Here is a 24,212-nt window from a genome sequence, read left to right as displayed (position 1 = left end):
TCCATATAACGTGAAATTGCGAAGTTTCACGTCGTAGACGTGCAACGACGGCAAAGAAACTCTACAAAAAAGCGTGATGCACCTGCCAAGTTGTTGTTTTGCCAATCTAAACTTTTTGCGTTTTCACCGTTTTTGTTGCCGTCTAGCAGGCTGGACATTGGTTTATCGCATTGCGTATCTGACCACCCTGCCAGCATTAGCATTCCTTCCACTTGCTCTCTTTTGGCGTACTTGAGAAAGACTCTGCATGAATCGATTAAGATTTTTGTTGACTCTGATGACTCCATACAAATTCGATCCTTCTAAATTTGACTTGGTTCTAAACGTTTAGACCTAAGTCAAATATGAGGTTACTGGCGGTGAATAACAAGTCTAACAAAACAAACAGTGAAAAAAGAATTCTCTATTTTTCTTAGTCACATCAGGCTTCAAAAATAGCACAGCAGTCTAATGCACTGATTAAAGATATTTAACGCATGGGTAAGGATGTCAATTACGTTGAGCATAGAACTGGCTAAAACTCAATGTTACGAGTTCGAATGTTTGGGGATAATTATTCACTAACTATCAGCACGCAGGGATGTCGGATTAACAGAAGGAAGTTTAATACTAATACTAATACTAATTTGTCAATGTTGGCAAGTTTAGAAAAAGAAATTTTTTGTGTTGTGCTCACCTACTCCGAAGTTTCATGTCGCAGTCGTGCAACAACAGCTATGAAATATACAAAAAAGCGTGATGCACTTGCAAAGTTGTGTTTTTTGCCAATCTAAACCTACTTTTTTTTTGCTGCTCGCCGTCGCCGTTGCAAAAACTCCTTATTGTTGTATATGTGACCCAGAAATTTGCTACCATGGTAACGTGACGTCACACTTCTCCTCTCTGTTCTACTTGGATTGAGTTTTGCTTGGCGCGTTGATCTCGTGAACTTATGTTCATTGAGTACGAAGACGCAAAATAGAGTTCAGCCTTTATTTCTGTATGACTCACATTTTATTCCCTAGTCAAAACTTAAGATACCAGTTAACAAACAGGAAAAACTGTTTTATTTTTAATGATTCTTGGAAATTCCAGCTTGTATTAGTTTCTTCAGTATAGCTCTTCTGCGCTTTCTTGTGTCCGGTCTTTTTTCTTAGTACTCTCCTTGAAATGTTACAGTTTTGGGGGTTTGGTGTCAGATAACCATATATCAGAGGAGCAGTCTCCGCCCGGATATCGCACTTCATGAGCGAGGCATGGACCGCCAGGTTCGTCACCGAAATCCACACAAAATTCTGGATTCAAGGTCAGACCACCGTTGACTGTGTCAACGTCAACTTGAAGCAACATGGCGCCTTTCCTGGAGAAATAGAGCAAGGCTCAGTTATTTACGCTTTTCTCTAGAACGAAAGTAGCCTGTTCAAAGAGCCTTTATTTTCTCCTTAGAGATCGTCGAACGCGCGTATAAAGCCACTGGGGATTTATTGACCGCAAGCGCTCGAGGGTGGGGGCAAAGAAAGGGTGTTCCTGGCTCGCTCTCCCTCGCTTCGTTTCCCTCCCGCGTTGTCGAAATTGTCAAAGAAAAAGAAAAACGTCTGTGGTCAGGCTAGAACGAAAGGGTACTAACCTTGCGAAAAACACCTTGGGGGGGAGTATGATTGAAATAAATTGAGACAATGGTTGCCATTAAAAAGGATGATAATTTCCAGTCCTTGTTACCACGATGGTAAAAGAGGTATTTAAACGGTCAATAGGTCCTTTGCGGATGATCAGTCACGTGGCCTGGTCTGTCACATGCTAGAGAGAAAGAGACGCACTGGGAAAAGACAAACAAAGAAAATTACTACCACTTTAAAAGATATGAGCTCTTTGTTTTTCTTGCGTTAATGCATCTCTTGCTCTCTAGTAGGGCGTTTTGTCCAACGTTGATGACAAGTTGCAAAGGACCTTTTGATTGTTTAAATACCTCTTTTAGAGAAGGCGAGGCGGATGGTGCTAAATGTTCCGCCATGACCCCCATTCGCGTTCAGGAGGTTTTTGAAGTAATCCGTCTTGAGACGCCAATAGAGATAACCAATAATACTTACTTAGAGAGATTAGGGTAGAACTGATTGTCCCATACGCTGTACAGTGAAGTAGTAACATAAAGACGCTTTCCATCTAAACTGAGTTGAATCATCTGTGGACCACCCTCTACTCGCTTGCCCTTTACGTATGCTGGTGCAGGCTGTCCACTCAGTTCAGAGTCTTCAACCACCTTAACTGGACCATCGTTGACAATGCTGCCACCAATAAACAGCTATAAATGATATGAAAATATGGATCATTATACGTTTCTAAGAGACTTTCCACCAACCCCTCCCCTAAGCCAACATTAAGATTTACTTCTCATTTAGGGCAAAATGTTGGCTTAGGGGAGGGGTAGGTGGGTAGTTTCTTGGAAACGAATAATGATAATTATTAGTCTCACGACTTAAGACCATCGTATTTGGCACATTGCATACCAAAAAGGCCTGGGTCAGTCTAGTACCTTATGGGCTACAACTCCAGCAAAGAAAGTGGAACTGAAAGGAAATTTGGTACACAAAAAGACCTCAACGCCAGTGGGTCACGTGATATGTCACGTGTCCATTATTCTACAAATCATAAATCAACAAATTCTATCCATACAAAAATAAATGTATAAATAGTACACAGTTATAGAGCCAGAAACATAAAAGAACAATTTGTCTGATGGCTAATTATTTGTTCTTAATTATAATGCGATTGGCTAGTTAGTGTTTAAGTCTTGTTTGCATCACTGTTTTCAGCATTTTGAGCGCCATAATGTTGTTTTTTTTTTCCCACACATGACCGGGTTTGCTCATTTACCTCATCATTTAATTTACCTGTCCGACAAGTTTTGGGTGCTTGGGATCAGTGATATCATACTGCCTGAGGTCGCCATGAATCCAGTTGCTGAAATACAGGAACTTATCATCCAGTGAAATAAGGATATCTGTTATCAGACCTAATAAGGGAGTACCAAGTTAATATCAGTGGGGTCCTGTCAAGTTTATATTTAGATAGATTAGTAAGTTATTTATCCCGACGCATAAAAAAAAGAACGAGGCCGACGTCCACTAACCACCTTAGTCATTACAAGTTTGTGTTTGCTGGAAGGAGACAGGTAATTCAAGTACGGGAAGACGCTCCATCGCGCTCGGCTGGTGGAGAGCGCTCCTTCAGGAACGTGACTTAGTTATCGCCTCTGTCTCCTGGGGGGTATTCCCGCTATAATGGCCCATACGGGGAGGCTCCGCCCGAAAGTAGTACCGTTTTCAGACTTCAGGTTATAAAAAGGTAGCGATTTCACTTGCCAACGTTAATGAAAGGGTAGAGAAATCTGTCATTTCGGTTGATAAAAAGGCCCAAAAGGGCTCACAGATGTATTTTATGGCTGTGAAAAATCGAGAAAACGTTCTGGTTTTGTGATTTATTCATATTTTAACCCTTTAAGCCCTAAGAGTGATCAGCATCAAATTTCTCCTTGTAATATCAATACTTCGTAAAAAAAGAGTGGTCATGAGAATTACAGACATGATCACACAAGATGAATTTGCTTGATATTTTATCATCTTCTCCCCACTAGTTCTGTAGGAAATGAATAGGGGCAACAAATGAGAATTCAGTTTTGATCTTAGGGTTTAACGGGTTAAAGAATGGGCATTTACTGCAGTTTTTATTTAAAAGGGTAAGGGGTTAGACCTCTGTGTGGAGCCTCCCAGTACGAAGCTTTATTGAGTGCCCCCCACCCCCTCCCTCTAGGCCCCGTCTTTGCGATATCACTCGGTATAAATCAATGTACTAACTCTCGTATTCCTTACCAGGCATTTCCGGTAGAGCCCAGCCTTCAACCTTCTTGGCTGGAACGCTGACCACTGTTTCTGCACTCCAAGAGTCCATCTGAAATACAAGAACCGTTTGATAAAACACTTATCACAACAGAATTATACATAAAGTGGATAATGCATTGGATGCGAGTGGGTGGAAATTATAACGTAAATTCTTATCGGGTAGTTCTATGACATGACATGTATGGGTTGTTTTGTAACTACAGAAAATCTATTGTTCAGTAACAGTATTAAGGAGAGAAGGCCTCGTCACCGACGTGGATTCTACCACAGTATGCTAACGTTAACAATAAGAATAATGTACACGGGCTCTTTAATTAAACCGACTATTATTATTCTAAAGAACTCCTTGGAAGATACTTCACATCAAGAAAAAGACTAGCAAAGCCGTGGGGAAGTTAACAAGAAATAAAATTTGCGAAAAAAACCTTTAAAAAATCGGGATCTCTGTCAAAACATACCTCGAGAAACTCAGAACAGCTGTGGAAGGATTGCGCTGTTTGTGTCCACATGTGTTTATTGTTTGCTTTCTATTCGAGTCCTTGCTGGATATTACTAAAACGGAGAACGGGGAGCGGGGAGCGGAAACAAGCAAGGGGAACGGGAAATGGAGAAAGGGGATCAAAGAATAGAATTGAAAATGAAGCTACTAATAGGGCTAGGGTTCAAGTTGGGTTTTGTTCGCATTTTTCATTTCGGCCCGTTATCGCATACGTCCTTACCTCGTTTTGGAAGAATCTGACAATGGTACTGCTTAGAGCGCATCCAGTGAATCCTTGCGGCTGGTCAGGGTTGTGCAGGAACCTGATCTCCAGGGGAATGGTACCGACTCCCAAGTCAATAGTCTGCTTCAAAGTGCGTTTGGTCCAGTCCCACACGTGCAGGCGAGAACCATACAGTCCTAAAAAGATTCATAATAGGTTATGTATGCTTGTGGCTCCGACCAGTACCGGCGTACAAGCGGGAGCCTACTCTGAACCAAAATGAACGGACACTTTTAGTTTTAAAATGCTTCAGGCTGGGAGCCGAAATCGTACTCCTTGACTGAACATTTACCCTTAGAACGCTCCTAACTAGGATAAATTTTTAGCCCGGTTAGTCGTCCATGTTTCATCGAAAAAGGAAAAGATTCAAAAGAGGATCATAATTAAGAACACGCTCCCAAGTTTGCTGTTTGTGTGAACTCGTAACACGAAAAGGCAGCTTCGACGGGTCTCCAAGGATGTGTTACAGTCAAACCAGGTCAAGCGTTCCCGTCGCTAACGAACTAATATATAGCCTGCTTAAGATCCGACGACGGTAGACCTCTGTGACGGCGAGCGGAAGTGAAATTACTGCTAGAAAGACTTCCGGCTGCCGTCGTTGCGAAGTTTCCCGCCGTAGCGGCCTTGTCTGTGACGTGAAGAAGGCCATTTTGCCGTCGCGTGTAAAACGTGAGTAAACTTGATCAAAATAATGCCATTTAAACACATTTTGAGCGAAATTCTTTAGCACTGTTAACAGTTTATTCTCAGTAGACCATTTTTGTCGAATTTCTAAGCGACTTAAACGATTTGAACACGGTATTTAAATTAAATTTGTTTACCCTCTCTAAACAGTTTGACTCGTTAATCGCCATGGACTCGGTCAACTCGACAAAGAAAGCAATTTAGTAAGTTTTACAAGTTTTTTCTTGTGTTATTGATGTGTTTATTAACAATTATGATATCGTAGATTTGTTTTGGCATTAAATTGAGGTCCAATGGATTATGTCACTCATCTTTTCGTCAAGCCTCTCGAGGTCAAAATGTTCGTAATTCTGGTAGCGAAAATCCGGTCTTTTAGATCTGTTGACATCATACAACAGTAAAAATTCATCTTCTGAAATGTCGCCATCATCGAAACTTGTCAGTAACAATTCACGAACCTTTCTAAAAGTAGTCATCACTCTTGTATTTATTTCTAAACTTCAACAGGAAAAGGCGCTACAACAACCCGCCGTCGCGCGAGCTTTCTTAATGGTATTTTTCGCGCCATTGCGACGGCGACCTCACCCCAAGCCCCCTCGACCAAGTCTGCCGTCGTAGAATCTCGCCGTCGTCGGATCTTAAGCTCACTAATGAATTCATTCACGGAAAAATGATTTCGTTTGTTGATTCAATAATCCATTCATAAAATGAACAATCAAATATTCATATTTAGCCTCGATTCCATAATCGAATATTGATTCGATTACTGTTTTTTGAAAAACTACACTTTCCACAAGTTGACCTCAGAATTTTGTTTTTTCCTCTTTTTTTTTCTGAGAGTCGAGTGCTGGCGAGTTCTGAAGTTCAAACCCAAACAAACTGTTACATGTACGCCAGTTTGCTCCCAGTAATCAGTGCAACAGACCTAGGCCTGACCTCTTAGAAAACACAACGGTCAAACTGAGGTCAGTGTATGTGCAGTGATTGGTGGATTTCGATCTCCGGCCTTTGTCAGTTTCTTTGCGTTTGCGGTCTGTCTATTCTAGCTGTTATTTTGATTAAAGGTAATGAAAAACGCAATCGTAAACGGCAAGACAAAGGAAGCAAATACGATTGAACACAACAGACAAGAATAAAGAACAGGTAGATTTTTTTCATAAACCAAATCAACATTTGATTATTGAATCGAGGTCCAATTTGACTGTTGGATTATTCATTTTATGAATGGATTACTGAATCAACAAACGAAATCATTTTTCCATTAATGAATTCATTAGTTTGTTAGCGACGGGAACGCTTGACCTGGTTTGACTGTAAAAATTTCCGGTCATTTCTCATTTTGAACTCATGACTGGGTGTGTTTTGGGCCGAATTGGTCCATGGGACTGTTATGGCGTCGCTATCGCTTCTTTGATTGGCTATTAAGAAGTTGTGCAGGAGAATGGGTCAAAATTCGTAGTCCCATAGTGTAATTCGACAAACACCAACCAAAATGTCCAATAAGAGTGAGGCACTTGCGAAACCAAAGGGACAATTTTCAAGCGAACTAAAACAAAAAGGTATTATTTCAACTGCATTATCCATATACACCATGGCATAACTTGTAAACTTTAACAATAAGAAAATAAAAAAAGAAAAGCAAAAATTCTGAACGTGCAGCAGACTATTTGGCAGATTTCGTAGTCGCCATCGCACAACTAACGTTGTCAAACGTGATCGGAATGGAAATGCTATCGTCGCTTTTTTTATATTTAAGATCGTCATCTCATCAATTTCGTCGTAAATACCCATAGAGAGTCTCACAGCTGTAGTTTCATTGAACTTATAAAGAACGTTTTTGAAAAACAAAACAGAAACTTTTAATTAATCTTTTGTAGTTGTGGCGAATACATCTTCGACTTAGCCATATCTTCTGATCATTGTTCTGATAGAGTTACTCAGACTATCGAAGTCAGCTGAGGATTCTATCTTATTCGCTCTTTATACACATCCCCAGGTGACCCCCTCCAGGAGCATTTTTTGCCCTCTGAGTGTTCTTGGTTTCTTATAGGGTCTGATAGATAGGTTTGTCAGTTATCTGCAATGTAAAAATTTCAAGTATAACTTACACCGTTTAAGAGATAAGTTAAACCTCCAACTTTGAATTATGTGATAATACCATCGCTTACCTGCCTTAACATCTTCCACCTTAAATCCTTTAGTAAGAGCTCTAGGCGCGCCCCATTCCGTGCTTATCATTACATTGAAGCGAGGCTGATACCAGAAGTCATAGCCCATCGGGGCGGAGGAGCCATTCTCCCAACGGCCTTTAACATCAAATGTCTTGCCATCCAGTATAACAAATCCTCCTTCAAAGAAAACGGTTGGAAAATGACAAACGTTCACAGATTGATTTCATTAAATACGCCGGTAGCTTGTAGCTCAGTCAGTCCTAAACGAGTCCCTTTTTCTGAGGTATTCACTACAGTACACGACGTACGAATTACCTTCTGCATCTCCGTTAGGTTTGCCAATCGAGCTGATCATAACTTCCCCATTTGCCAAGCAGTGTGTTGTGTGAGGATAGCCAAGTCCGGTCTTATCTGCGACCTCTTCCGGTGGAATAATCTACCACAGAACCACAGATTAAGCCTTGATTATAAACATATAATCAGATACTCCTCAAATATGTGCTTTTGCCTCGGACTGACAACGAACTATTCACTCAAACATAACAAACATCCCTTAAAACCTAATCTGGGTTTTTTTGTTTGTTTTCTTTTACGTTTTTGATTCGTAAAAGAGATACACCCGCGCGAAAGCTGAACCGAGGTCAAACAAGAAATTGACGGAGAAGGGGTGAGGGGAGAAGGCGTACCCCGTGCGCGGCTGTATCTCTTACTTTACGAACCAGAGACGAAAAAAAACCCAAAACCACCAGCTACGTAGGCTGGCACTGCTGAGGGGCCCGCTCGGAGAATCCTTCTCCGAGGCTGACCTGAGTTATTGTGATTATTCAAATAAATGTTCATTACAGGTTTTTGACCACTTCAGAAAATACCATAACATACTATAATGCTCTTTGTTTGTCACCCCAAAATTATGCATAAACATTGTCTTCAGTCTCTCTTAAGAGTTAGGGTCTGTTTACATGGAGTGGGGGATCCCGGTCTAGTGGGGTTGGTTTCTTTTGTTTTCACGCTCTGGGGGACACAAAACAAAAGAAACCTACCTCACTAGACCGGGGTCCCTCACTCCATGTAAACAGGCCCTTAAAATGGCCCCAAGATAAACTGAAAACAGTGTTTATGCAAAATTTTGGGGTGACAAGCAAAGAGCATTATTGTATGTTATGGTATTTTCTGTAGTGGCCAATCGCAGTTCGTTTTATTAGTTGTTTTAGCTGTTTTTTCAGTCGCAGGAATCCGATAGCAAGATCCAACTTATATGTATATTTTTTCAAAATCAATCGGAGTCTACGTCATTCACCGTCGAACCTCCGTGAACGACCAACTGTCGTAAGCGCGCGACCACCTTCGTAAAACATCCCCAAAAGTTTCTCAGTCACTTCAGTTTAGTTGGAACCTCTTGTAAACGACCTCCTTTCTAAGCAACTGCGACCTCTTTTTAAGATGATGGTTTTATTACTCTCCATTATTTTTAATCCTTGTAAGCGACCACCTGACGCATGATCGATGTTCGCTGCATGTACTCTGCTACTAAGATTCTATGACATGCGAATTAACATGGAACATGGTGATAACATGGAACTACATATATCGTTACTCGGAAATAGGCCATTTCCGAGTTCCTCCGGGCCTCTGCAGCTGTTTCAAAACGAGTGTAGGTGCTCAGCCTTTGATGTGAAAATCATTTTTCATTCTCATGCAAATAAAACTCATTTTCACAAGAAAGGTTGTGCACCTAGCCTCATTTTGGAAGGGAGGGGTTTTGGAACTCGGAAGTGGCCTATTGCATAGTGTAAATTTTCTTTCCATGAGTTCGTACATCTGCCCCCCTGTGGTTCCATTCTCGTAGGTAACCAACAAATCTTCGCCTTTGGGCTGGTCACTTACAGAAGGTTCGACTGTATTATCAATTTGTTTGAGAGCTAAACGAAAGAAAATAAAACCTTTATCCTCACCTTGTGTATCCGTGGGGCCCTGGGATCAGTTTCTACATCAAAGATGTAAATGCGACTAGATATCAAGGAAGGCATGATAAGGCGATTCCTGTTCTTGGACGAGTCACCAAAACAACTGGAAAATGGCACAAAATGACAAAAAAAAACCGAGAGAACAGAATAAAAAGTTGAAGAGTTATTTGTTTGTGTAGGAGTGAAAATGGAAACGCATTGTTGACCATATTTTCACAAGTTCGTAAGTTCCTGCAACAAATTGTTTGCTTCAAGTAGAAAGAGTCTTGCTTTTTGCAACACATTTCTTGTTCTCTCACTTGCGTCTTAAAGCTAAGGTAAAACGGGAAGCAAAAACGTGCAAGTTGTTTTACAATATTGCACAATACTAGTTAAAAAGGAAATTTTCGCGTTTTAACCACTACGTATAAACCTGCCTTGCAACAAATCAGGCTGTTGCAAGTTGCGTGAATACGGACCTCTGATTGGATAAAATTACGCGGGAGTAAGGCCATTCAAGGCAGTTACGTCACTTGTTGCAAAACAAGTTTGCCTTGGGCAGGTAAAATAGGCAACATGTTCAGATTTTGTTGCAAAAAGTAGAACTACTCTCTACTTTCTGCAAAAACTTTTCGCAACCTGCAACGACCAGATTTGTTGCAGGACAGGTTTGGTTCGTGGGTGGTAAAACGCGCAACATCGCTATTCAACTCGTTTTGCAGTAATGACGCAAAACAAGTTGCACGATTTTGTTGCCCGTTTAACCGTACCTTTACCCGATATACATCAAAATGCTTGTGATTGGCTGATTTTCCAGTTACTTATTCGTGGGAAATCGCAGCCTGATTACGGCTTCACAAGAGTAGCGGAACTGAAATGTAAGTAAACATGGCGAACGTACGGACATAATTTCTGTTTCCACGACAATCCCGCAGCATGGAATTGCTTGACAAAAGGTTGTCCTTAGCCTCCCACGTAGGCGTTCTTAGGGGAGCTCTTATTTCGTCCCTTTGTAAAAACCCCTGCGTGGGAGGCTAGGTTGTCCTAAGCTCAGAATCGAAGTTCGACTGTTACTGACATATAGTAAGCTAATTTTGCCCATTGGAGACTAGTCACGAGCACCCGAATTTCCCCTCCCCGCCTCCTCTCAAACGAACCTCACTCCACTAGGGTTTATGGGTAACACCTAAAGTTAAATACCAAAATAGAAGCTCTTAAGGAACACAATTATTGGAAGAATTAGGATTTACTGACATCTCGCTCAAATAGTCCATATTTACAGGAGACTGAGACTGATTATACATGTATGAAAGATGAAAACAAGGAGGTGCAGTGCACATAACAAAGACGTCTAAAGGGCTTCCTGACCATTGCGCTTCACATTAACTGCCATAGCCTCAAAACGGCATTCACTGCAGGGAAATCAGAAAAGAAACGTGGAAGGGCCGCAGATCAAAGAGTCAAGTTACAGTGGAACATACCTACTGCAGGCGTTCCAACCACTATGGTGCAACTCATCTCCTTTGAAAGGAACTTCTAAACGATGAATGACCTACAAGCGTTAAGAGCAGGGTAAAAACATTCCTTTTATACTTTAATCTACTCTTCTGGCTCCATTTGTTCAAAAGTTGATTAACGCTATCCACCGGATAAATTTCTATCCAACAGATAGTGCAGTTGGTCTCCTTTAACCCTTTCACCGCCAAATTTAGCCAAAAGTAAATTTCGACTAAATTTCCAAATTTTATTTTGTGAAATTTTGAAAAATAAATAGCACCATGTGTAAGTACAGGCAGAGAGCTTTCATTTGAATGGTCACATCATAGGATTTTGTCCGCAGACTCAAAAGTTAGAGTCACATTACAAAACTCCATCAAGCACTCTGGCAGTGAAAGGGTTAATACTTATCCTCTGGATAGCGTTTATCCGATGGATGGCGCTACCCAGCTTTTAAATAACTGGGGCCAGGACGAAGCCGTGTGATATGGCAAAGATTCTTTGCAGTCAACTCCTACAACTAAGATTTCGCCTGTGTTACTATTATCAAGTCTTTCTGGGAGTATAAATGAAGGACAAAGGTACTTATTAAATAAATAAGTGCAGGCTTTCCCGGCCTACCTTCGAGTAGCTTGGAGATCGAGGGTCCACATCAACGGTAGCAAGATAGTCCGGTTTATCAACACCAGGGCTTGTACGGATGCAGGGAAGATAAACTATCTGTTCCCTGGGGCCCTTCATGGCATCCAGGGGTGACGCATACCCTGGACCACAAGAGCAGCTGTCTGAAAATAATAATCATGATTCAAACATACCGTAAACTTCGTTAGGGGGTTTAGGAGGACTTATCCCCCCGAGGGGGTGGGGGTGGGGAGGGTCCTTATCACCGGACTAAAAAGCGTTTCAAACAAAGCTACATAGCAGCGCTGACCAAAATACTTTTTGAAGTTACTTTGTTTTTTTAAGCTTCAAAATGTCGAAAAAAATCGAATTTATTTCAATAAAAGCTAGAGGGTGGCTTACATCCGGAAGTACTTATAACAGGATGTATTTTTTTGTTTATAACTGGCGGGTTTACAAGTGGGGGTTCGCATAAGCGGAAAATTACGATATAAATTAAGGCTAAATGGATGTCAGTTACTGAATACTAAATCACGTGTTTTCGCCGCCTCTTGGCATGTTCTCTCTCGCGGAGAAAAAACTTCAAGGAAAACCTCTGGGACCAAGGTAATCCCAAGTCCCCGAGTGGAATGCAAAGTTCAATACACAACAGCACAAACTCGTACACTGTTCTCTATTTTACACCGTTAAATTTTCAACGCCTCAACTGACGCAACAGCGTTGAGTAAGACCGATCACTTGCTTTATTTTATCGACCCGTTTTCCGATTCTGCTCTGTTTTTGTCTTAGCACTGTTGAACCCGCAGACCAGGAACAGGCTGGCCAAAATACGTCCGGAGCTGAAACTGCACAGTTTGTCTTAGTTAGAAAAGTTAGCTAAATCTATCCATTTTTTCCCGGCGACAATGTCGGTTCTTTTCCTTGCTGGAACAGAGTTTTGCAGGGCTTAAACTTTCAAATTTCAATTGGACTTCGCGTGTTTTTCGTGAAAAAACGTCCGCGTGCACATTTTATGAAGACTATCATTTTCAACTCTCTTTCTTTCATTTGTTGAGACAAACAAGGAATTCGAGTTTAACTTACTAAGCCCCAATTAACGAATTAATCCGAGGTTTCACTTAAGAGTGACTCTGGATCTCTCGATACCTTTGAATTAACCCTCTCAGGCCGGTGAAAATCAAACAGAAGCCGAACTGAAGTGAAAAGCGGAGAAAGGGCGGAAAGGCTATATTTCTCTTACCTTCTCCGCCTCCTTTTCTTCCCGTACCTTAGACTCGCATTTCTGCCCTGTACATCGCTGAAGAGTACCCAATGACTTTTTAATATTCTGCTACGACTTTTTAATTTTCTTTGCTAGGTACAAGCCTTTCGAAACTCAGAGAACGACCAAAACCAGTCGAATAGGGTACAATTGAAAATACTGACCGTGTCGCTCAATCAACGCTCAAGTATGTGACACTCATAAGCAAACATATTTTAAGTTAACTGTCCAAAAAAGGCATGACGCAGTCAGATCATCCTCTCTTGTCCGACTATAGGGGGTCCGCAATATAATTTTAGGGATGCGGGATTTTCCTTATTTGAAGGACGAGATTCAGGGTTTTTTAGCCAAAATAGGAGCGAGACTCGGGATTGAAGTTTGTACGGGATGTGGAATGCTGAAAATAACCCTCGGCATTACGGGGGATTAAGCGAAAATTTGGGTCGGGATAACGTAACGGGATTGATGTAAGAATTCTATAAATACTATTAATTTTCGTCATAAAGTATAGACTGATTGGGGTAGCCCTGAATTAAGCCGCTTGATAAAGTTTGGCCTAATCGCAATTTGGCCCACTAAGCTTTCCTTTGTAATAATTTGAACAGTGAACACAAAATGTTAATAAGTGTTGACTCACAATAAATAAAATCAGAATTGTATAAATTAAGTAGAATGAAGACTGTTTCCCAACTGACACTTTGGGATCCAAAACACGGCAGACGCTCAAGGGGGCGCCCAGCAACAACATTTATTGACCAAATAGAGAGTGACAGCGGTCTTTCGAGGCAGGATCTTTCCTAAAGTTTGCAATACTGTATGTTCTTGTATGGTCATGCAAATAAAGCTCGTTGTTGCATTGTTGTATCTGTCATGGCCAACAGACGGGAATGGGACACACTTACAAAATCAGGGCGGGTGTGCCCGAAATATAGATAGATAGATAGATAGACGGGAGATGAATGAATTGGGGAGGGGGTGAGGGGGCGAGGATTTTTTTTTATTTACTTATAAAGTCAGTTCTGTGTATTAAGAGCAACTGTCTGTAAAAATCGAGCAAAATCGAAATTTCGCGGCCACAGTCAAAAAATCGTTTTCGCTCATATCTTGTCCATAGTAAGGTATTAGCAAGTAACTAAACGTGGTGTAGTTTGTTTTTGAAAAGACCGCTTCGATTGGGAGAAAATCGACAAAATCAATTTTCGAGGTCGGTGACTTGAAAACAATAAAAAATTGAGGCAAAATGAGGCGTTGTCAAAACTTCGCTCGCCAGCCAAAAGGAAGCAAGCGGGGTAAAATATTCACCAATAAATCACCTTGTAAAGGGTTTTACTGCTAGTTTGGTGGTGATTTCTTATCTTAGCGATAATCTGGAAGATAAACAATTTTATTTTAGTTTGGATACTTTTTCAACTGATCGAAGTTTAGATTTAGGCTGTAACTTGCGTTTTAAATTATAGGCATGTGCTACACCTTGGTTTTACCTGAAACTCAAGCTATAAGCTATTTAAACATTGTGCTAAAACATATGTAAGAACTGGCTTGGGTAATTTAATTTGAGCTTCAAACGAACCTTCTGAAGTTGAATAAATTTCGCCTGAAATATGAGACTTTGCAATGATCGCGGGATCGTCGCTTTGTTATTGTTCGACAAGTCACGAAAGCTTTACGCCTCCACTAGAAAGTTAACTCACAATTCCACTTGTATTTAAGAAATCTGTACTGAACATTTTTTTACCTCGATGCTTTTCCCGTTCTGGTTAACTGGCATCTTGTTTTCTGCTGATTGTCAGTCCCCAAGTCGAGAATCGTGTTGCTTGAAAGTAACCCCAGACAGAACTATTATATTCACAGTATTGCAGTCCGGCTTTCTTTTCAGTCGATCGAAATTTCACATCCATTGCCATTGAAATATTTTAGGTCTCACAAAAACTGCAATTTTGATAGCGAACTTTCGGGCTGCCGATATACCTTTGGTCTTAAAACGTGATCAGAGGAGTTGTGTGACAGCGGCACCTGAAGGATAAACACAGGCTTCCCAAACTAATTAACGAGGAGATAAACAGGGATCCAGTGGTTATAACGTTGCGTCACATCGAAAAATAATTCAATCTAGGTGATAGGATTAATAGACTGTTAAGGAACAAAAGATACAAAATTGTATATAAAGTTATTAAATGTTTGTAATATATATTTTTTTTCATTACAACTGAAATGTTTCGAAAAGTCATCCGCTAGCTGTTTACTGTACTTAATTTAATTTTACGACGCCATCAGTTTTTGACACCTGTTTAAATATAAAAGTTAAGAGAATTTAAAACCAGTTAGTTGCAATCCGTCGAAAAACTATCATGGAAAGTGGTTGTTCGTTCGTATCGATTGTGGGAGGCCACTGTGGTCATGATAGGGGAGACAGAAACAAAGCAACGGGATGCATTCCTCTACTTAGTTGTCAGCGAGATGTTAACGGGCATAAAGAAATGTTTGCGTTTCATGGCATAGTTGATGAAATTGATCTTATTCTGGCGAGGGCATCCATCTTTTCCTCTCCACGAAATATTGACCAAATGAACATATGTCCAGCTCATCGGGCATCGCTGGGTATTGGATGGACACGCCGTGTTCCGGACAAATGCAGAATACCATCAATATTATCAGGTCATAGTAAGGACGTGAGAAAAAAGCCAAAAGCGGATAGAGGTCTAAGCAAAGCAGGTTCACAAACAGTGCTGCAACAGAGTGGGATATTTCTTCCTGTTGGGTCAGGTTTGTATCCCTTTTGTAACTCTAAAAAATAAAGGAACTAACGCTAATGTACTTCTTCAAAAAAAAGTTACTTAAAAATCTTCTTTACAAAGGAAAATAATATAGCTGAAATTAATCAAATTAATTTCATTTTATCTGCAGAATTCATTTTCGCTGATTTTTTTTAAAAAAGGCGTTAATACACCTGTTCGGTTTTGAACTTCGCGCAATGTCAAAAAAATAATGTTCAAGAGATCGTTTTTTTTTTTTTTACTTGAATGTGCAATCCTAATTAAAATAGTGTGCTTACTGATATTTGTAATCTCTTAGGGGTATGCCCTAACTGCAGCAAAATGTTGGCTGGGAACTGGAAACCTGACACAGAAACTGCAGAAGTTGCGTTTGACGATTGCGAAGTAACATTTCAAATGGCGGAGATGTCTTTGGTACAACGGATAATCTTTCTTGACCTACAAATTAATGTCACACAGACGGAACAATGTAGATACGTGAGAGACGTCGAAAGTTGTGTTGAAGTCAGGGAAAAAAGGAAGCGAGGATTGTTAAGTATCTCTCTTCCCTTCCACCCCTTTATGCATTTGGCACACAGGCTAACTGGTAACTGTCTCCAAGTCACTTTTTCCTAGGAAAGGGGTTGAGCAGCTTCGTTCCCAATCCCTCTCAAAGATGGACCATGATGGGAACAAGGTTCTTTTTTGCATTTACAGAATACGTGGAAACTATTGTCAATTCCGCAAGCAAATAGCAGCACTTTCAACCTCTTCCTCATCCTGCCAGCAGAGCTTTTCTCTCGCTTGCTCGATTTTGGAGTACTCAAGAAAGACTCTGCAAGAATCGAGTAAGATCTTTTGTTGACCATGCGCGGAATGTTGCCAGGATTTAGTTTCGAATCCAGGCCTAAAAGCCGTGCGCTTGCTACAGCGGGCTCAGTTATGACGATCGGTTTATCAAAAAACAGGTGCTCTCACTCGAAAAAAAAAGTTTTACAAGAGAAAACAAGATTGACTAGTTCAGAAGTTTGGGCTTTGGTGACTTCAAAGGTTTGACGGGATTTAGGTAGACCTTCCTTGTCTCCTTCTCGATCAAGAAGGCAAAAGGAGGCTCTGTTCGCAAGGTGCCCCTACCTCCCCCGCTCCTTTTATAATTTCAACACAAGCTAATCTGTATTATAGTCAAAACAACTCTAACTCTCAAAGACTTATCACTTTATGATACCTCCAATTTTTACATACCAAGTGCGTATATAAAGTATATGATATGCAGAGCGAATTGTATCTTCCATTAATATGAAAAGAGGATTGAATTAATTCATTCTGCTTTTTTTTTTGATTGATCACTTGATTCATATTATTATCTGTACTTAATCTACAAGACTAACATGTCTTTTTATAACGTGGGTCAACAGTCTAATCAATCAATCCATCAACTCGTCCGCAGGATCAAACAAGTGACACAGTAGGTCAAGTGGCAGAAAGCACACCATCGTCCTTCCCCTACCTTGAACTACAGACCCCAGCAACAAGTATCTACTCGCCGAACGAGGCAAACGAATATGTCGAACGGGAGTGTAAACCACTTGAAATGCTAAACACCTTTCTAGAAACCCGAGACATAAGTCCGGTGAGATTTCCTTTGACGACGCAATGGGAGGAGGCTAGTGAACGAACGAGGCGTCGTCACTTACGCAAAGCAAATCAAGCAGTTGATGCTGTACTAGAAGAAGTAGCACCAAATCAGAGTGGACAGCTTTGGAAATCACTTGTTGCATCCAAATCTTCCGATGAAAACCCTAGTGGTAACGAACGTGAGCCTGTAGATGAAGTGCTTATGGAGGCGTTGGCTGAGTGCTACAGGAATGCGAGTAACTGGCAAACCAGGAGACAAATATTGTCTATAATGGTAGACAAGGTTTCATTCAAGACACTTAAGAAATGGATTCCCAATCTGACGAGGTATCAATTCAGTGAAGCAAGGAAGCATATCCTGGTCGAGGGTGGAGGTGTAGCACTATCACTGCAGTCATCCCAGACACGAATGGCGGTATCCCAAACTCAACTTGATCATTTTTTGGACTTTATAACGAGCACCCATGTCATCCAGGATCTTCCCTTCGGGCAGAAATCAATAAAACTGTCAACAAAGGAAGTCATTACAGTGCCTAATGTTATTCGTATGATGGTGCCAGAGTCCATTGTCAAGCAGTACTTGGCTTATTCAAGCGAAAGTGGCTTTACAACACTGAGCCGAAGTACACTCTTGAGAATTCTCAATGTCTGTTCTGCCTCTGTGAGAAAGTCTCTACAGGGTCTAGATTATATAAGTTGTGCTGGCAGTCAAGCCTTCGACGATCTCCATGACGTAGTAAATAGATTGGGCGATTCATTTATGGGAATGACTTGGGCAAGGAATCAAAAGGAGCGACTTAAGTCCGCAAAGCGTTATCTAAAGGGCGACTTTAAGGTAAACTTCAAAATAACTTTTGTCTGTGTATATAAGAAAAATCGCAATAACACTAGACTTCACAATTAACAAGCTGAAGCTAGCGATTGTGCCAGTCAAAGATACCAAAAATGTCTTTGAGTCACTTACCCAAGATTCTCTGGGGAACGAGCAGGAGAGGATTTTGGTGATGATTCAAGCAGCAATGTTTTTATGGGCTTAATTGGTGCTAGTTGAAAAAAGCTCGCGAGTGCAGACTTTCACTTTAGCTTAATGCGATTTGTCGTTCCTACGCAGTTTCAATTTAGGAGAAATGTAAAAATAGCCTAGTGAAATAAGACTGTGCGCAGAACTAGTTGAGGTGATCGTTTGGTTAAAAAAAGTCGAGTTGCATTTTTGCTTAATGCTAATACTTCAATTGCGCAGAACCGGTTAAGGTGATTCCCTAGTATTAAAAAAAGAACTGAACATAACATGCATGGATTTTCCATAAAACTTAGATCACTGTTGTAATAAGGTAAGAATACGTCTTAAAAAGTGGAAGTTACCGTGCTCATTTTAACTGTAACATGCTGACGAATATGAATATTGAGGCAAATGAACTGTGCGCATAACAAAAGTCAACAAGTAAGCAGGCTTCTTTTCAATAAAGCTTGCGATAGTGCACAGAATTTTACTTTGTTCAACCTACGGCTAACGAAAAATGTCGTTGGAAAGACCGGTAAGGGGCACTTTGCTCGTTTTTGAGGCAGAGCTGCAAAGGGCTCATCACCTGAATTCCTTCCGTCTTTAAGCGAGGACTGGGGCGAGCTTCAAAATGGTAAGAACGTGGAAGGTGGATGAAAACCTTGGAAAAAACTTTAATGGATTTCTTTTCTCTTTGATCGAATTCATTTTATTGCTACTGTAAGCTCTCTTTCACAGCGGGTGTCTTGTTATGCCAAGTGAAAGATGTCCAGTGCAAAACCAGCGAGTCACCTTAACCGTAACATTTGATCTAGGGTAAGTAATTTTGTTTATTAATGTCTTTACAGGTGCATGTTTCTAAGCAATCCAACATTCCAGATCATTGCAGAGCTTATGCACTAAGCGACCCTAGGGACAAGGATTATCAGATAATTTGCCCAAACGATCATCTAGAAACCTGTGATCGCTGTTACCTAGTTTCTTCAGTTCTTGCTGAAATACATGACGCAATCGAAAAGATGTCTGATAGCAACGTCTCTAGTGACGTGGTAGAAGAGGTGAACTTCATTGAAGGGCAAGCTAAGCAAAACATCTGGGCTTGGAAAGCTCACCTACTCCGCTGTGTGAATCAGGATGAAGCCCGAATAGAGGTGATTGATGCTCTCGATGAAAATTCCGTACCCCTGGTTCAGGACTGGGCCATGAAGTTCTTGCCAAGAAAGTTTAGAGAAAGCCAAAGTGATTGGTTTGCAAAGCGGGGTATGCCTTGGCACATTACTGTAGCTACTCGACGAGCGGAAAACCACGAATTAGAGATGATGACATTTGTGCATGTTTACCAAACCTGCAACCAAGACAGCTGTGTGGTGCTTTCCATTATGAAAGATGTTATTGGAAAGCTAAAGTCACAGCTGCCTCATCTGAAAACTGTCTTCTGCTGTTACCACTGCGGGGCTACGATAGTGGGGGCCAGCTTTACAGGCTGTGCTAGTGGAGTGACTGTGAAACGCTTGGACTTTTCAGACGCACAGGGTGGTAAAGGCCCATGTGATAGAAAGGCGGCTTCAATTAAGTCACACATGAAAATCCACCTTAATCAAGGGTCTAACATCGAGACTGCCAAGGAAATGGTAGACGCTATCCAGTCATCGGGAGGTGTTCATGGAGTTGACGTTTCATTATGCATCTCAGCGAAAGACCCAGCACCGTCCTTGAATGTAAAGATTGCAGGAGTGAGTTTGATTTCCAATATTGTATACAACAACGGAAGTCTGACCGTCTGGAGAGCGTATGGAATAGGGCGTGGTCAGTGCATACGTCTCGAGGACCTCGGTATTCCACAGTTGGTGCAGATTCCAGATCTCGTGAAATGTGATGAGGATACAGCCACAACAATGCCGAATGCACACTTTATCAAAGTTAAATCCAGGCGTCAACCTTGCTCAGATAATTCCCAGCAATGCTCAGATACCGAAGAAGAGACTGTGACTGAGACCTCACCCGCTGTTCATACACTTTCCTGTCCCGAGGAAGGATGTATGAAAGTTTATCAAAGATTTTCTTCTTTACAGCACCATCTGGACCTCGGAAAACACGAATGTGCTTTGGAGCATGAAACACTCCTTGACAGGGCAGCGCTTGGTTACGCAGAGAGGCTACGAGGTCAGTCTGGTAGTGTACCACAGATTGAGCAAGTGAGAAGGCAGCTAAACCTCTCGAATCAGCCTTTTTTACCTATGGGTTGGGCCCTTAAGTCTAGTCACGTAAAGCGGACACGATTCACAGAGAAGCAGAGAGACTACTTATCCAGTAAATTTCGTATTGGCGAGTCAACCGGCAAGAAAGCAGATGCAGCCTCGGTATCCAAGTCAATGATGACTGCTAGAGACAGTAATGGAAACCGCCTTTTTAGCAGTTCTGAATTTCTGACGAGTCAGCAAGTTTCAAGTTTCTTTTCAAGACTGTCCTCAAAGCGCAAACTTGAAGATGACGAAATGACGGAAAGCGACTTTGAAGAAAACCAGAACGTTGAAAATGAGAAAGCCTTTGACGAGTTGAGAAGTGAAGTTCTTCAAGAGGTTGCCCTTACTCATCCAATATGCTATGACAGGTATGACATCTGCGAACTAATTGCAAATTCAAAGCTATCAATCTTTGCAATTCAAATGCTTAAGGATATCTGTGAACACTTTGATATACCAACAACGGACATCAAAGTAAAGAGAAAAGCCCCTTACATTGACAAGCTGATCGCCTTTGGAAAAAACTGCACTTGCCAGAAATAATTAAGATCGGTTTTGGTTAAAAAGGCATTGTAACAGCATTTGCGGGGGAAACCCGGAAGGCTTGCATGTGAAGAAAGAAGCACGAACTTGACCTGGCATAGTGGCCATACATTCAGCGAGCAATGACCCAGTTGTGAGCAGTGAAAACCCGATTCACTCAAAGTGTTTTTGTTGTGGACAGTTTATTTTTGTCTTTAATGGAACTGTGATAACGAAGACTTTGCAATCTAGAGCACTGAACTTAAAATAGCAAGATCTTTGACGATTGACAAACCGTCTTATTTTAAGAAATATTACAAGTTTTGGCTTCGTCTTCGCGCATCGGTTTCCCTACCCCCTCCAGGTGCGAATGATTTTGATCTGTCACGCAACACAAAAAGGTGTGAAGCATGAAGAGCACACCTGCCTGGCAGTTATTAAGAGGGGTCTATCAAGATTTCAGCTGTTTTAAGGCCTAGGATTTTTCAAATGCAAGGAGTATTAAGGTAGGATAAAGAAAGATATGCTAAGTTCAGTCAGAGGTTTTGAAATAATTCTCTTGTTTTCCCGAGTTGCGATCGTGGGTTGCCAGCCGATCCGGCACAGAGTGATCAGTTGAGAATAACACCAAATGAGGTATAAAAAGTGGCTTAAAGTTACTCAGAAAAGAAAGACACATTGGGGTAATAAATATTCCAATACAACGCTTTGAACAAGTGCAATTGCGAGTAAAGATTCTGTCGAAGGGCGTCAAGCTTTTGTGACTTGTCGAGCAACAACAAACCGATCGACGATCATGAAAAAGTCTCATATTTCAGGCGAAATTTATTCAACTTCAGAAGGTTCGTTTGAAGCTCAAATTTAATTACCCAAGCCAGTTCTTACATATGTTTCAGCACAATGTTTAAATAGCTTATAGCTTGAGTTTCAGGTAAAACCAAGGTGTAGCATATGCCTAAAATTTAAAACGCAACTTTCAGCCTAAATTTAAAATACGGTCAGTTGAAAAAGAACCCAAACTAAATTAAAATTGTTTATTTTCCAGATTATCGCTAAGATAAGAAATCACCACCAAACTAGCAGTAAAACCCTTAACAAATTGATTGACTGGTGAATATTTTACCCACTTGCTTCCTTTTGGCGTGCGAGCGAAGTTTTGAAAACGCCTCATTTTGCCTCAAATTTGGTGGTTTTCCAGTCGCCGACCTCGAAAATTGATTTTGTCGATTTTCTCCTAATCGAAGCGGTCTTTTCAAAAACAAACTACACCACATTTAGTTACTTGCTAATACCTTACTATGGACAAAATATGAGCGAATTTTAATTTTTGACCGTGGCCGCCGTTTGTTCGATATTTCCAGACATCTGCTCTTAAAATGTAGATCAGTTAATTATATTGACTCTACCATTTTCTTTTCAGTTGTGACGGTATATTCGCACATTCACGCCTTTTTAATAACAAGTATTTTTTAACGCCTGTTTAACCTCCGCTTTTTTAGGCCCTCTGTTTGGTCAAACGCTTCTGTGAGGTTTTACAAGCGCGACGATTAAAATTCAGACGACTGAACGAGATAGCCTGTAACGTCTTCACAGTGCTATTGTTCATATTAATGCTGGATTAGCAATACTGACATACTGTCCAAGCTATCATCACACTGAGTCATGTATCATGCAGGTCGTTTGTTACCGGTTTCCTACGTTTCACAGCGCGAGGTAGAGCACGGCTGCAAGAAAGTTTTTTCAAAGTATGCCTGCTTTATTTCCGCATCATAAACCTCCCTCTCTTTCGTGCTGACTCACGGTCACTGACGCATAGCTACGCAGCTTAACCTGAGATCGCGATACCTTACGATGTTGCAAAATACTAGATTGGTAATTAAAATGCGCCGAAAAATACCCAAAAATCTGCTAAAAGAAAGTAAACATTCTGTAAAAACCTCAAATTAGTCAGCTATTAAGTCACATTGTAGACTTTCAGCTCAACCGCTGGGTCACGCAAGGCTGGGCATAACGACCTTTAATAAAATGAAAGCCACAGTTTTATACCCGTTGGCGTTCGAAAGAGTCGCATTACCGTTGCATTTCATGCAGTCAGTGGACAAAACTAAAAGCGGGAAAACTTTTGAGAAGGAAAACTGGCGCAGCGCCGCGCTACCCATCACGGCGACGGTCTTTTTCTCGGTTTACCTACGTGTGTGTGAAGAACCTCACGTATATCATACTGTTGGACGTGTAGTTTGCCTAGGTCCTCGACTTAAATATTGCTCTCTAGCACTTCAGATATACAACAGAGACAAAAACCTAGCAATAAAACTTACCTCCGCTCGCCATTATAGTGAAGTATGTCGGACCGTTGCGAATTAATTATTACGTATATTAGCTCACGGGAAGTCGACACATAGCCTGAAATTCATCCGATTGCTTCGAGTCGTTTTCTCCTGTCAACAACGTCTGTTAATGCCGTCCAGTGACGTCATTCACTACCCGAAAACCGGGTAGTGATTTTGATTGGTTGATTGTCTAAACATTCGCATAATTATGTATAATTATGAAAAATTTTTGCGGGATTGTCGCTTGATATTCAGCGGATCGCATCCCTGGCATTCTTTCGTTTAGTTCAAACATTTCGATAAGCTTAATCTTTATCCTAAACAGCAAAATTGCCCTTGTCTTCGAAACTGAAATGCTTAATTGAACTGCGAATGAAGAATCATTGCGGAGAGTCGGTAGGTTTTTCATTTATGCTTTGTGGTTTCGGCGGCCGGTGATTTTGTTTACGCGAAGTTTTCTGATTTTTACCGTCAAGTGTAATGATTCTGCATATGCATTTGCCGTGATGGCGGTCGGTCGGGTTTGAACGGCCTTCCGTCCAAAACGGCGCAAAAATGGGTATTACACGAGAAGAGATTAAGAATCTTTTAAAAGAAGCAATAGAACCCTTAGAACGGAAGTTAGACAATCTGAACAACGGGTTTCAGGAGTTAAAACGTTTAGTTGACTTAGAACTAAACACATACCAATTCCAAAAACAATTGAAACCTTATTTGCTGTCAGAACAACATAGTTAACATAACTTAAGCATATACACTTTCTTTCTTAATACATTGTATTTTAAAACTGCTTCTTTAGAAATAAATTCTATCTCAATTCTCTAAAACTTTAAATTCTGGAGAACCGGCTAGAAAATCTTAGGATTATTTCAGCTCCAGGCCTTATTAAGTACAAATAAATATATATTTTTTTCTC

At 40.9% G+C, this 24,212-nt stretch overlaps 3 protein-coding genes across 3 annotated transcripts in view; 2 read left to right on the top strand and 1 right to left on the bottom strand.

Annotated features, from left to right (window-relative positions):
• Positions 1-958: 958 nt before the first annotated feature.
• Positions 959-23,396, bottom strand: LOC140933546 (methanethiol oxidase-like). Its single transcript, XM_073383145.1, has 11 exons — positions 23,285-23,396; positions 11,553-11,716; positions 10,916-10,986; positions 9,444-9,558; positions 7,807-7,927; positions 7,489-7,668; positions 4,595-4,773; positions 3,846-3,924; positions 2,868-2,989; positions 2,067-2,278; positions 959-1,339 (listed from the first exon to the last, which is right to left on the bottom strand). Exons 1-11 carry the CDS (start codon positions 23,295-23,297, stop codon positions 1,153-1,155), a joined length of 1,443 nt encoding a protein of 480 aa, XP_073239246.1. The 5' UTR covers positions 23,298-23,396; the 3' UTR covers positions 959-1,152.
• The window catches only part of LOC140933545 (annexin A5-like), a 330,251-nt gene continuing 309,688 nt past the window's right edge, over positions 3,650-24,212 (top strand). The window contains exon 1 of the mRNA XM_073383143.1: positions 3,650-3,660. The gene's annotated coding sequence lies outside the window, so the exon portion shown is untranslated. The remainder of the gene's footprint in view (positions 3,661-24,212) is intronic.
• Positions 19,404-20,987, top strand: LOC140933043 (uncharacterized). Its single transcript, XM_073382557.1, has one exon. The coding sequence runs from the start codon at positions 19,404-19,406 to the stop codon at positions 20,985-20,987; it is 1,584 nt and encodes a 527-aa protein (XP_073238658.1).

Source organism: Porites lutea, chromosome 4 (assembly GCF_958299795.1).
Source record: "Porites lutea chromosome 4, jaPorLute2.1, whole genome shotgun sequence".
Lineage (NCBI taxonomy): Eukaryota > Metazoa > Cnidaria > Anthozoa > Scleractinia > Poritidae > Porites > Porites lutea.
Note: the sequence above shows the minus strand (reverse complement) of the source record. Positions and strands in the feature narration are given on the sequence as shown.

What these genes read in the sequence shown, in the direction of transcription:
- LOC140933043 (XM_073382557.1), top strand. Translation starts at nt 19,404, where the DNA reads ATGAAGTTCTTGCCAAGAAAGTTTAGAGAAAGCCAAAGTGATTGGTTT.
- LOC140933546 (XM_073383145.1), bottom strand. An exon ending in GGGCCCCACGGATACACAAG is followed by an intron (nt 7,928 to 9,443) that starts GTGAGGATAAAG and finishes GTTCTGTGGTAG; the next exon opens with ATTATTCCACCGGAAGAGGT. An exon ending in TCAGATTCTTCCAAAACGAG is followed by an intron (nt 3,925 to 4,594) that starts GTAAGGACGTAT and finishes CTTGTATTTCAG; the next exon opens with ATGGACTCTTGGAGTGCAGA.